The following is a 14003-nucleotide window of genomic DNA, read 5'->3' as shown; positions in this document are numbered from 1 at the left end:
CTTCCTTGCTGTGCCATGCACCCCCTTCCCCTATGTACCTCTTGAAATATTCACTGGCGTGAGCAGTATCTTCCACCTACTGCTAACACCAGCCTCTTCTCCCTTCTGATGTCATGTCCTGGTCTCTCGTAAAAGTGACTGGATTCCACCTGGCTCTATTGACTCGGTGGTCTGGAATTTAAACAGCTGGTCCCTCAGGATGTAGCTGCACTGGAAAGTGGTCCTTGAGCAGGCCCTAGTAATGTCATCTCAAGAGCAGGCAGCCTTGAAGAAGCTTCAAATTGATAGATGGATCGTGATACCCCGGGCTGATAAAGGGGGGGTGCAATTCTGATATTGAACAAAATAGACTATATAGAGAAAGTATACCATCAGCTGTCAGATGAAACAATGTATGTTAAGTTGCAAGCAGACCGTATACATTTCCTCATATCCCAGATTAATAATAATAATAATAATTTTATTTCTTATATACCACTATACCCTAAGTTCGAAGCGGTTTACAGTGGAGTCGTGTCTAGAGAGAGTACAGTGTTAACAGTAGGATACAGGGTGATACAAAGTGAGCAGGTACTGGGTGATTACAGTAAGGTACGAGATATTAACACGAAAAAACAGTTACAATATGTTTACAATGAGGTACAGGGTACTGGGGTGTTTACAATAAGGTGCAAGATATTAACAAGAGAACAGTTACAGGATGTTTACAATAAGATACCAGAAGTACCAAGAAAGGTACGAGATATTAGCACGAGAAAACAGTTACAGTATGTTTACAATGGGGTAGAGGGTACTGGGGTGTTTACAATAAGGTACAAGATATCAACAAGAGAACAGTTACAGGATGTTTACAATAAGATACAGGAAGTACCAAGTGAGCGGGTACTGGGGTGATTACAGTAGGTTCAAGATAACAAGATAGCAAGAGAATAGTTACAGGATGTTTACAATCAGATACAGGATGTTATACTAAGTTATAGGATGATACAATATGAACAGTTAAAAGGGATCAGTGCTGTTTACAGCTAGATATATATGATGAGCGTGAGAGAGGTACAGCATTAAATGTTGGGGGAGGGAAAAAGGAGGGCATATATCTAGGGCATATATCTAGGGCTTTAAGGAAAGCTATTTATTTTATTTTTTGACAAAAATGAGTTTGAGGTTTTGAACTACGGGGAAGTCAAGTTACCTATTTTTTTTACATCCTCTTGAAAATACATAAGTCTATTAAAACCCCCTGATCATCATATCAGATCTTCAAGGGACTCTGCTTGAATGAGTAAATATTTGGACTCTCTTTTTAAGTCCTCTGGTGATGACAAGTGGTGTAGCAAGAGTGAGTGGTGCCTGGGGTGGGGCTGCCCCTCCCCTGCCCTCTTCTCCAACCCTCACTCTTTTCTGCCCCCCCCCTCTGCCATGTGCACCCCCCCTTCCCTCCCCCATGCCTCTTCAATTTTCCTGGCATGAGCAGCATCATGAACTTGCTGCCCACGTTGTGTTGCCTCTCCCTCTGATATCACTTCCTAAGTGCGGGACACAGAAGTGACATCAGAGAGAGCTGAGACAGATGCAGGCAGCAAGTTCAAGATGCTGGGAAAATTAAAGAGGTATGAGGGAAGGGAAGGGGTGCACACGTGCGGGGGGGGGGGCAGAGAGGAGAGCGAGTGCCAGTGCCCCCACCAAGAAGTTGCCCAGGGTAAACTCTCCCCCTCCTTGCTATGTCACTGGTGATGACCTTTCCCTCTTCGGTGAAAGATACTACACAAGACGAAGCAATGAAGGTTTTGGAGACTGTACTAAATTCTAAATCTAGACCAGGGGTGGGCAAATCTGGTCCTTGAGAGCCGGAATCCAGTCAGATTTTCAGGATTTCCCCAATAAATATGCATTGACAGTAGTGCATGCAAATAGATCTCATGCATATTCAGTGAGGAAATCCTGAAAACCCGACTGGATTGCAGCCCTCAAGGAACGGAGTTGCCCACCCCTGACCTAGACACTTGTATGTGCCCACTGATTTTTTTTTTTTTTGTTGTTGTTGTTGTTGGCTTTAGCTCAGTTGACATTGAAGCATAATCATTTTGTACTTGATGCCTCTAAGGTGAAATTTTGGAAATAGCCATGAGTGCATCATTTGCCCCTTTGGTGGCTAACTTATTTATGGCAGAATTTGAGCGCAAATGGGTATACTCAACAGGGGGATACGATCATATAAAATGCTGGCTCTGGTAAATCGATATCTTTGTGATGTGGTGGGGCAGTCAAGAGGAATTGGAACATTTTATTGACAGCCGTAATGTATGCCATTCTACAACCAACTTTGATTGTCATAGTTCAGAGATTGTTTTCTTGGATATATTAATTCGGATGCAAGGAGAAAGATTGTATACCTTCAGATTAGAACACTTTATTGACTTATCAGAGAAGCATGCATCCACTGCATTTAAAGAACAGCCTCCTGGTCTCTGTTTCTCTGATTCCTCCTTATCTGTGATCCAACTGAACAGTATGAACGGATGGCTGAGGGCCTCGGCAATAAGTTTTCTCAGCAAGAATATCCTGAGAAGGTGATGTGGAAGGGTAACAACAGGGATTTACTGCTGCAATCACAAAGTAGAGCAATGGAGTATACAGTGCTAGCCTGTATTTTGAAATTTACATCTTTCCAAATTATAGTATCTATAATCAGGATGCACTGGGGGACAATGTTCATGAAAGGCTGAGTACATACTGCTAGATGGTTTTCTTTGCTCGAAATTCAAAAATTAGCAGATAAATTATGTAAATCAGATGTGTGGACTGATGTAGGATGGGTGGTGCTGTACTGAACAAGGGGTTTAACAAATGTGAGGCATGCTCTATTTGTGAGATGACAATAGAGGGCACTGTTTTTTGTTGGGTGAGTGAGAGGTGGTAGAACAGTGCCTTTTCTGGTTCTACCACATGTTCATCTACTTGATTAGATGCCCTTGTGATATTATATATACAGTATATACAGTGGATCAAACTTCAAGAGCTTTCCAGACTAGGGATGATTGAATATAGTTCATGTAGTTAACATGGTAAAACTGGAAGCTCCTGTTGTCAAACATTGTGTGAGCCAGCAGTATAGTTTTGACAGTTTGTGCAGCACAATTATCAAACAGCTGGATGTTTCGATCTGTGGGGGTAATATGAAGAAATGGATGTGACAGCTGGAGCAACGATTTATTTTTCAGTTGGGCACTGTGGAACCTAATGGACTGAACACGTCTGTGGAATGGAGAGCCTTTTTTAAATGAACATTGAATTTGGGTATGTCCCATATGTGAATTGGGAAGCTGTAGATGTTTAAGATCTTCTATCTGTGGTCAAGTGATATGGATGACATCACAGTTGGCGTTTTTTTTTGGTAACAAAGAGACCATCTTTAAAGCCCTGACACTAGCCTTCAAATTCTTTGACAGAATGATCCCATCGTACATGGCAAAGAAACTATCAACCTTTATCCACAACTGACCTCTCTGATTGCAAGGCGAGAGAAGACTACCCCACCAGCACAAACCCTTCTAGAAAATGCCCGCACACACACCTACTCACACTTCCTACCCAAATTATGGAATGAAGTACTGCCAACTGTTAGATCAATGGCAGGCTTATTAAACTTCAGGAAAGTGGTAAAAAAAACGCAACAACCCACCTTTTTACCTAACTGTTGCCAGTAAAGACACCCTAACACTAAACCAAGTGTGTAAATCTACTTTTACAAGAGTTGTGCACATGTCGTTGAAAGTGCCCTACTACTCAAATAGTAGCTGCAATTAAGTCCCAAGGCATAATTTCGTTTTTAGGCTATACATAGACAAGTCTCTCCACTTCATGTACCCACATCATTAGAGTGCCTTAACAATTGTCTTACTATTGTTCTTAGTGCCCAATACATGCATTCGATCTTTCATGCTGTGTATCAAAATTCTTACTGTTTCAATGCAAAGAGTACCTCATCAATGGTCTTACCGCTGTACTTGGTTCCCGAAACATGTATTTGTTCTCTCATGTTATGCATAGAAATTATCTTACGGTTGCTGTACATAGTTCCTAAAGCCAATATTCAATCTCTCATGTTGTACATAGAAATTGTGACTGCACCCCCCTTGAACATATTGAGCTTTCTACAGCCCTGCTGCCCTGTGATGCCTCTGTAGGTCCATTCTGCATTTTATCACATTCTTCACAGTACTCTAGGGGCAGGGACTTCAGAAGGTCTCTCGTTCTAACAATGGTGGAATATTTTTAGTGTCCAGTTAACATTTTCCATCAAAACACTACCAAAAGATCCAGCTGAACTGGCAGGGGAAGCCCCAAACAACTGAATGGCAGGGGAAGCAGTCCTGTTGGCTCAGCTGACTGGGGGATTCCCTTGCTGGCAGGGAGAGCAGCAGCGGAGTGGCAGAAGAAAAGTTTTATTTTGACAAGTGGAATTGGGGGGAGTTGTTGTGCCTAGCAATTGCTCTTCTGAGCAGGCGCCAGACACCGTTCCTATTCATGCTCCGTATCACCTGGTCTGAAAAAAATCGCTCCCACCATAGTATTTTTTTAATGTGGTGTCGGAGCTGTGTGCATCCTGCCCTCAGTGGATTATTGTGCCTTTGGCTTCCCAGCTCTTCTGATCCCAGTCTTGACCCGCCTACATACTGTAAAAATTAATAAAACTAACCCACTTGATGTTCATTGGGCAAACCAATACATGGATTACAAAGAAATGCATATTGGTACTCTATCCCGGTATGTGTCACGTTAGGATAAAAACTTTTATTGAAAAAATCTTCCACTGTTAACTATAGCATATTTAACCTGTAGACCAGGGGTCTCAAAGTCCCTCCTTGAGGGCTGCAATCCAGTCGGGTTTTCAGGATTTCCCCAATGAATCTATGAGATCTATGTGCATGCACTGCTTTCAGTGCATATTCATTGGGGAAATCCTGAAAACCCGACTGGATTGTGGCCCTCAAGGAGGGACTTTGAGATCCCTGCTGTAAATTGTACTTTGTTTATTGGTATTAGAATCATTAGTATGTATCATGTTAAGATAAAAAGATGTATTGTAAACTTGAACTGTAATTATGACATAACTGTATATTATGTATGTTTAACCTGTTCTGAGTTTTTTAAGGAAAATGGGTTAGAAAATTAATTAAATACATACATTATGACAAAAAAAAAAAATGCCTTGGAATAGGGGGAATGGCAGTGTGTGTAGCTTTATCAAATTTGAAATATATCAGACAAAAAAAATGCCCAAAACAAAACTTTTTCAGTCAACTGACATGTGGTACTGGTTTAGTTTATTTGACTGACTGACAGGTTTGTGGTGTGGAAGTTTTTAAATATGCCTTTGTCCCACTGTAATATGACTGGTACACTGGCAGATTTGGATTTGATAGATACCTTAAAACAATTGTCCATTTAAAAACCAAGTGTGGTTTCTTGATAGGGTGGTGATCAAATACCTGCTGAGTAGGGAGGGGTGCTACTGAATGCAGTTCCTTCAATTGTTGTTCGATTTTTCAGCCTGCTTGGAAGGTTGTAGGAGGGAAGGAAGGTGATAGGGAGGTAGGTTGTCCTAGGGTGGATTTTTTTTTTTAATTAAAAAGGTGGGGATTTATTAATTATGTATTTTTCTTGGGGAGGGTTGAATTGGTGGGGGAGGAAGAATGTACTATTGAACCATCTCAGCTGGTAAGTCCCTCCTGTCTGTGCTCTTCTCTTCAGTTGCCAACTCCAGACTCCGTCCCTTCTGCCTTGCTGCACCATATGCTTGGAACAAGCTGTCTGAATCCCTACGGAGGCTCTGTCTCTGGCAGTGTTCAAGGTCCATTTAAAAGCCCACCTCTTTGAGAGTGCTTTTAGACTCCTAACTCCTCTCACCTTGGGTTCTGCATCCCCAACCTATATGTCATGATGTCTGTCCAAGTTAGATTGTAAGCTCTTCTGAGCAGGGACCATCTATAAATGTCAAAATGTACAGCACTGCGTACGCTTTTCAGCGCTAATTAAGTGATTAGTAGTAATAGTATTTGTATAATCTATTTCTTATGACATTTAATTTAAAAAAAGTTTAAAAGTTAAAAACCAAGGGCCCCTTTTTATAAAACCATGGTAACGATTCCAGCATAGCAAATGCAATGCAGCCCATTCGGTTCCTTTGGGCTGCGTCACATTTGCTACTCCTGGCCTCGCTACTGCGGCTTTATGAAAGGGGTACCAAGTGTAGCACTGGCAGGGTCATGCACATGGATTATTTTGGGTTGCAGTGGTAACTTGTTCAAAGTCCTTGAAGCCTTAAATCTCCCACTCCTTCTTTTCACTCTGTTCTCTGAAAGCTGCCTAAATTTAGCTAATGTGTCTTTAGCACGTGTGTCCCAGCCATGTTTTAGCTTTAATAGCGGGATCTCACGGACTGTCTCTTTATGGTGAGCCTCAGAAATATTTCATATAAACTCTCAGAAAGCAGATGCTTCCCACCCAGTGTGATTAGGCGCTCCCTGCAAGCAAACTCCAACATGCTTTTCTTTTAAAGTGAACGTCAAAGCCTCAAACCATTACCAAAAATAATCGGCACAAGACCAGAACCATAAATATGTGGCATTCCCCTCCCCCCACCAAAATATCTTTACAAATATGTTCTGCATTAGGTTCTTAGCAGCAGATAATGTGAATATTGAAATGTACAGGGATACAGTAATTACAATGAACATTTACATAAAATTGACCTGAATATAGCCAGCAGTTTATCATGCGTAAATCTAATTTATAGGACATCATTAGTATATGCTGTTTTATAGCTGATTCATATAGTTTATTAAAATTTTCTATACTGCTTTTACTGACTCGCAGAATCAAGTGATTTGCAAACTAAATAAAGAATTGAAAGGAACTCCATTGAATAGAGAGGATTGAAATGACCAAACACACAAGAATAGAGAGGGAACATACAAAGATGTTAAAAGAGTAAGTTTACATTTAATAACACTGAAACCAGAAAGTTGGTGTCCATCAACTAGAGGGGCTCTATATAGTAAACATCACCACTTCTGTGAATCAAAAATAGCAAAGGTGGTCCAAGGAAGGAGAAACAACCAATGATGCACACGTTTCAACAACAACTTTTGATACTTAACTTTTGGAAGTCAATATGGGGACAGGTTAATATCATACTAGAGGCATCAATTCCACTGACGTATGAGGTAGTTATATGCGGAACGTTATTGCATATTAAGCCCCCCATGGACCGCTATAAATGCCGGCTTTTCCTTATTATGACCGGGATAACCATGCAAATGATTACTCACAATTGGAAAAATTGGGATCACCTTAGTTTTCCTTTTTGGTGGGCGAGCTAATGTTTAACTTATAAATATGAGAAAATGAATGCTGACATGCAAGGGCATAATAAGATATTCAAATTAGTTTGGGGGGTCTATTGATGTCTTTTGTAGATTTGCTATAGTTGTCCTTTATCTTTATCTTTATTTTCTGTTGTTTTTCACCCACACATCCTGGGAGGGGTTGGAGGGTAGGAGCGGGAGGGGGGTATACCTTTTGTTTTGTTATTATTCCTGACGGTAATGATGGATGGGGGAAGGAACTTTTATCTTTTGTATAGATACTGATTGATTATAAGTGCTTGGTTGATTATCATTATTTGTATATAAATTGTATTGCACTTTTGGTTGACATTAAAAACTAAATAAAGTTAAAAAAAAACAACCCAACAGCTTTCATTAGGGGTCATCAGATTTTTCAATAATGACACTCCTACTTAAGGTTGTTATTGAAATTTAACTCCCCCCCCCAAAAAAAACAAAAAAACAAAACAAACCCAACAAAAACACCATCCCATAAAGTCCTTAAATAGAAGCATTGTTACTTTGGCAGATGTTTTTGTCCAACTTTGTAATTATTGTATCTTTTATTGAAGAATTTGATAACCCCTGATGAAGGTTAATGTCGAAAGATGGCTGTTTGGTCCTTCAATAAAAAAATGTGTGCATCATTGGTGATTTCTCATTTTTTTGACCACCTCGGCTGTTTTTGGTTCACTGATGGTTCCGCAGAGTTTACGCTCCTGTCTTCTCACTAAACATCTCCATTTAGGATAGTACGCTAACTGTGAGGCCACAGTTAAATTTGGGTTACACAGTGACTGATTAATGGTGAGCTGGCGTACTATGATGCATGGCTGTACTGATTATGCCATGATCTAAAACCTATGTTTACACACAGATCTTGAACTGGCAAATTCTTCCAAATATCAGGGGGGGGGGGGGAGCCAAACAAAATTAAGATTACTTTCCTCTACTAACAAATGAGAGAACCCTGGTAATGCAGTTTAGTGAAATGCCTTCAAATGCTAATGTACGCTTAATTCAGGAAAAAAGCTTAAGGCAAAATGTGTTAAATCATTTTGTAGTAGTTTGCCTGTCAGTAGCATGTGCTAACTCGAGCATTTAAAAATGATTAAAAAAAAAAAAATAAATGTTGTTGCAATGGGTGTGAAAGGGGCAGAGAGTAGACATGGAGGTGTTAACCAGCTAGCATATCCACATTAGTGGACACTAACTGATTAACTTTTTTGTCAGGTAATGTTTGCTAATGCAAACAGCACGCTGCCTGGAAAAAAAATTTGAAAAATTTCAAAAATATTGATGAATTGGAAATGGGTTTACTGTGCGAGAAAGTCATGGGTTAAAACATGCTAAGCTCTTATTCTAATGCGGCACAGTATAACGGCTTCATAGTGAACTGTTTCTTAGACTTTCTGGTGCTGAGGGTCAGACGTCATTGGTCGGGGGAGGGGAAGCAGAGCAAATGAGTCCAAGCTATATACTCTCTCCTGTTGTCTGATCAATGAATAGACCCAGATATCTCTGGAAGAATGACGTCTCACTGTCAGTCACAGCTGAAGACCTTTAGTACTTGGAAAATGTGTGTAAGGGTTAGTCTGTGAGGACATATTAGTCACAGGAAAGAATGTAATCTTGAAACTCACCTTGTTATCTAAGTGTAAGCTAGGGTCACCAATAGACTGAGTGTCTTTGGACTATGATTTTTCTTGCCCTTATATTATTAGTAGATCTATGGCAGGTGCAACATTTTGAATGCTCAGTGCCTGAATTCTGCATTATCAAAAACTCAACTTAGTTTCATTTCTCTGCTAAGCAACCAAACTCAGATTCTAAGTGCCGTATTCACATTCATTCTATAGCTGGTAATCATAGAAACAAAATGTTCCTCCTCCCCTTGAGCCTGCACTGCCAACAGTTTCTGGGTGGGTCAACGTCAGTGCCTGGTGTTATTTTTAAAGACAGGAGAGGTGAGGTTTGCTTCTAAAGCCAGGAAGAGGACATTCATATTTGCAGAGCTGACATCAAAAGTGTACACGCCTGCCTACTGGCTAGGCATTCACCCTAGACCAGGTAACCTTTCGAGTGCTAGCAACAGAACAGAGCCAGCTCATGCTCATTTATGAAATATTACTCTTTCCTCTGGATGAGTGCTGACTTTTTTTTTTTTTTTAATTCAAAAGTTGAACTTTGGAGCTCGATACTGAGTCATCGTCCTCGATTTGTGCAGCTTAACTGAGGCACTACTTCTCTGCTTCTTTTCGCAGGATAATATAAACGTTTTTCTGAAAGCTTGTGGAAAACTTGGATTGAAGGAAGCTCAGCTTTTTCATCCCGGGGACCTTCAGGACTTGTCAAGTCGAGTTACTGTCAAGTAAGTGTGTTTGTGTGTAGGCACAGTAAAATAAATACTTTTTTGCAGTGGTTTGAAATTGGATTCTGTGTAAAGAAAGCATTCTTGGTCACTAGAAAACAAAATGCACTTTGAAAGCCTTTTATTTGCTCAGAGGAGAGTGGAAAGCATGGAGGAGTGCACCAACAGGTTGTGTCTGCCCTTTTCTTTAAAATTCAGTGGAACGGTACGTTTGTCATGCATTCCTAATTGTGCATTAATGTTGTGTGTTGTCACAGAGCTGTGGAAAATCTAATGGATGATTCTGGATGTGCTAGTAAAGTTTGCAATAGAATGTTAGTTACTGGGCATGTTAAACACAAGCGGTTAGTGTGACATACAGAAGGAAATCAATTAATTTTACTTGAAATTAGAAATAAAATTAACCCAAGGGTATAATATAGAACTTGTGTGTCATTGATGAAGGAGCACTGTAGTAATTAGTTGGTATTTCTCCAGCATGCCTGTATGTTTAGTGTACTTTTAGGAGAATTCAGTTTGTAAGTCACATTTGGAAGTAGCCTCTTCCTTTTAAAAGTCAAAAGCTAACCCATATGTATAAAAAAGAAATGGGGAACTTGTATACTGCCTTTTTGAAGTTTTACAGCCACACTCAAAGCGGTTTACATATATAAAGTACTTATTTATTTTTACCTGTGGCAATAGAGTATTAAGTGACTTACCCAGGGTCACAAGGAGCAGTCCTGGGATTTGATCCCACAACCTCTGGGTGCAGAGGCTGCTGCTCTACCATTAGACCACTCTTCACCTCCATAAAAGCAATTTATGTAAGTGGATTATTCATCTTTTGCAAGTATCTATGCATACACAGTCATAATATTGTAAACGTAATATACGAGGGTGAATCAAAAATTAAAGGCAATTGTTAAATTATTTGATAGCAGGAACAGAACTAGCGAAATGCAACATATGTACTCATACATTGTCTGTTGGATAGTTTGTCCATATTCAAGTGCAGCGCTCAGCCTTTAGCCGTGTGGCAGCCATGAAGTGAGATACATAGTCAGGAGTGGAATTGTCCTAATCAGATTGATGACCACAAATTATTGAAAAAAAATGTCCTTTAACTCATCCTGTGGTTCAAATGACTTTATTCAACCAATAACTCAAGGACTCGACATGTACATGTTTTGGCCAACAGGCCTGCTTCAGGAGTCTTGAGAGTCTTCTAAGTTATATCAAGTGGTGTCTGAGAAAATATATAGGTTCTCAAGTTAACGGTATGGTGTAATCTTCTGTGACGTGACGGTACTCAGAACCAAAAGAGTGTCAGAAACATGGATGTTCCATTGCAAGATTGCACCATCGAAGAACAACGTGCGATAGTGCGCTTTCTTTGGGCAGAGGGAACGAAACCCGTGGGAAGAACAGGTGTAACCAACAAAGGTTGTTCTGGTCGCCTATCAACATCGCCCACAGAAGAGCACATTGACAGAGTGAATGCCTTTATTAGAGAAGACTGACAGATAATGGTATCTCAATTGGCTGCAGATTTGGATATCTGCTATGGATCTACATTTGCCATAATGCATGATGACTTGGGATATCGGAAAGACTGTGCACAGCTTACTGATCTGCACAAGGAACATCGTGTGGAAGATGCAACCTAGTTCCTGAGATGGTATGAACATCTGAGTATTCTGGAGAGAATGGTCACCGGTGAAGAGACATGGGTGCATCACTGTGACGCAGAGAGCAAAAGACAAAGCATGATGAAGTAAAGGAAGCAGTGCTCACCTGGCTTCAGGAGCAGCTGAAAAACTTCTTTGCAGGAATGCAGAAGCTAATTGGATGATACAACAAATATGCCATCTTGCATGGGGACTATGTGGAAAAGTAATATGTTCAATTGCTCACAGTTACTTCCATTAAAGCCATTAAATGTATTTTGCCTTTACTTTTTGATTTACCTCATAGCATTACATTGTTTATAACTTACAGCTATGGTAGAGATCTATACCAAGTAGGTCTTTAAAATGCACAGGAGAAAGGCTTCTTTCAATTCAAAGGCAATTTTTTCATATGAGGGACATAGTGGATGAAGCCGTTCACGCAATGCGTGGCGATGGCGAAAAGGGCAAACAGAATGCTAGGAATGATAAAGAAGGGGATCACGAACAGATCGGAGAAGGTTATCATGCCGCTATACTGGGCCATGGTGCGTCCTCACCTGGAGTACTGCGTTCAGCACTGGTTGCCTTACATGAAGAACATGGTACTACTTGAAAGGGTCCAGAGAAAAGTGACTAAAATGGTTAAGGGGCTGGAAGAGTTGCCATACAGCGAGAGATTAGAGAAACTGGGCCTCTTCTCCCTTGAAAAGAGGAGATTGAGAGGGGACATGATAGTAACATTCAAGATACTGAAGGGAATAGACTTAGTAGATAAAGACAGGTTGTTCACCCTCTCCAAGGAAGGGAGAACAAGAAGACACTCTCTAAAGTTGAAAAGGGATAGATTCCATACGAACGTAAGGAAGTTCTTCTTCACCCAGAGAGTAATAGAAAACTGGAACGCTCTTCCGGAGTCTGTCGTAGGGGAAAACACCCTCCAGGGATTCAAGACAAAGTTGGGCAAGTTCCTGCTCAACTGGAGCAGGTGAGGATAGGCTCATTTAGAGCACTGGTCTTTGACCTAGGGGCCGCCGCGTGAGCGGACTGCTGGGCACAATGGACCACTGGTCTGACCCAGCAGTGGAAATTCTTATGTTCTTATGTAAAAAGGAAGAGATTAGGAGTAATCTGCAGAAATACTTTACAGAAAGGATGGTGGATGCACGGAACAGACTTGCAGAGTGCATGGTAGAAACAAAGACACTAGCTGACTTCAAGAAAGCACATAGGATTTCTGAGAGAGAAAAGGATTAAATTAGTAGATGGTATGGATGGGTAGACTGGATAGACCGTATGATCTTTTTCTGCTGTCATTTTCTATGTAACTTGATCAAGAGCTGGACTTTGTTATATATTGCACTGCAGATCTACTGCACTTATAAGGCAATAAAATATATTGGACCCCAACTTTGGGGTTAATCCCCCAGATCTACAGCGTGTGACACATCTATATATGACTTGAGAACATTTTTGGTTGTTTTTCCAATGACATGGGTCATCTGAAGTTCTACCTGCTGGATGGTGGTGGGGTTTTTGTCGATTTCTTTTGTCATAAGGATCATTATTGTGTTTACTGGCTGGAGGGCAGGGGACAAAGAGAAATATCTAATCTAATAATTTGAGTCACACTCTGCCTAACTAGGTTCAAGGCAATGTACAATTCAAGAGAGATACAAAAAGAAAGGAACAGTACACCATACTGGGGGGAGATGGAGAGAAATGCAAAGGACTGTGGCTATTGCAAAGGAAGTATAGAGAAGACATTTTTCAGGACCAATTGAATTTTCATCCAAGTACTGTCAACACTTCCATTGCCTCTTATCATAACACAAGGAATTGTGCAGTACCAGCTTATTACAAAAGTTGTACAAGATTGCTAACGAGGCTAGCAATTAATCCATTGTTTTACCCAGCCCTAGAAAGCCATACATATTAAGTGTAAGACGGTCAGAATTTTGATTTTCTATGAAAGTTCCTTGAAAGTTTCCCAAGATAACCGCTTTTTAGATATACAGGATCGTTTTGCAGCGATGCTTTATTTTTCTGTATGTTGAACACTTCATATTTCTCTGAAAAAAAATCATTGTTTAGAGTGTGCTTGCCTAGAATGCCAATAAGCTAATTTATTTATTTACTACAACTGTGTTCAGTATTTGCTAATGGTATATGAATTAAATGTTCTAATCATTTGCAGGGAGTGAGTTAACTTTATTATTGCTGTTGAGTCTTTTGTTCGTTTGTACTTCATTGGTGTGTGGTGGTTGTGGTTTTGGTGCTAAGGCTGTTATGCCCATTGTTTGCACTAACTTGAAATGATAAGTCTCTGTACTGAATGCTGAACAGTCGGTGCAAAGTATTTGATACTGCATTATAAAGCTTGGTAATGATACGAAATTGCACATCTGGTAGAACAGTCGCTTTCTGATCTGTGTGTATTGCTAGTCTGGGTATTCACCAGTGCCTTTAGTTCTGGTATTTACAGAAAGCATTGCAAATAATATTAAAAAAATATAAAAGACTGGAAAACTGCATGACGTACAGGTACAATAAAATATGTGCTGACAATATGCTTATGTAATTATTTATTTT

The 14003-nt window shown here is 40.2% G+C and overlaps 1 protein-coding gene across 12 annotated transcripts in view; it reads left to right on the top strand.

The window, feature by feature from the left end:
• LMO7 (LIM domain 7) overlaps positions 1 to 14003 on the top strand; it is a 444867-nt gene that overhangs the window by 195307 nt on the left and 235557 nt on the right. For all 12 annotated transcript variants that reach the window (XM_033950185.1, XM_033950181.1, XM_033950180.1 and 9 more), the window contains one exon: positions 9656 to 9762. In XM_033950185.1, the coding sequence (XP_033806076.1) occupies positions 9656 to 9762 (107 nt within the window). The remainder of the gene's footprint in view (positions 1 to 9655; positions 9763 to 14003) is intronic.

Source organism: Geotrypetes seraphini, chromosome 6, assembly GCF_902459505.1.
Source record: "Geotrypetes seraphini chromosome 6, aGeoSer1.1, whole genome shotgun sequence".
NCBI classification, from domain to species: Eukaryota; Metazoa; Chordata; class Amphibia; order Gymnophiona; family Dermophiidae; genus Geotrypetes; species Geotrypetes seraphini.
Note: the sequence above shows the minus strand (reverse complement) of the source record. Positions and strands in the feature narration are given on the sequence as shown.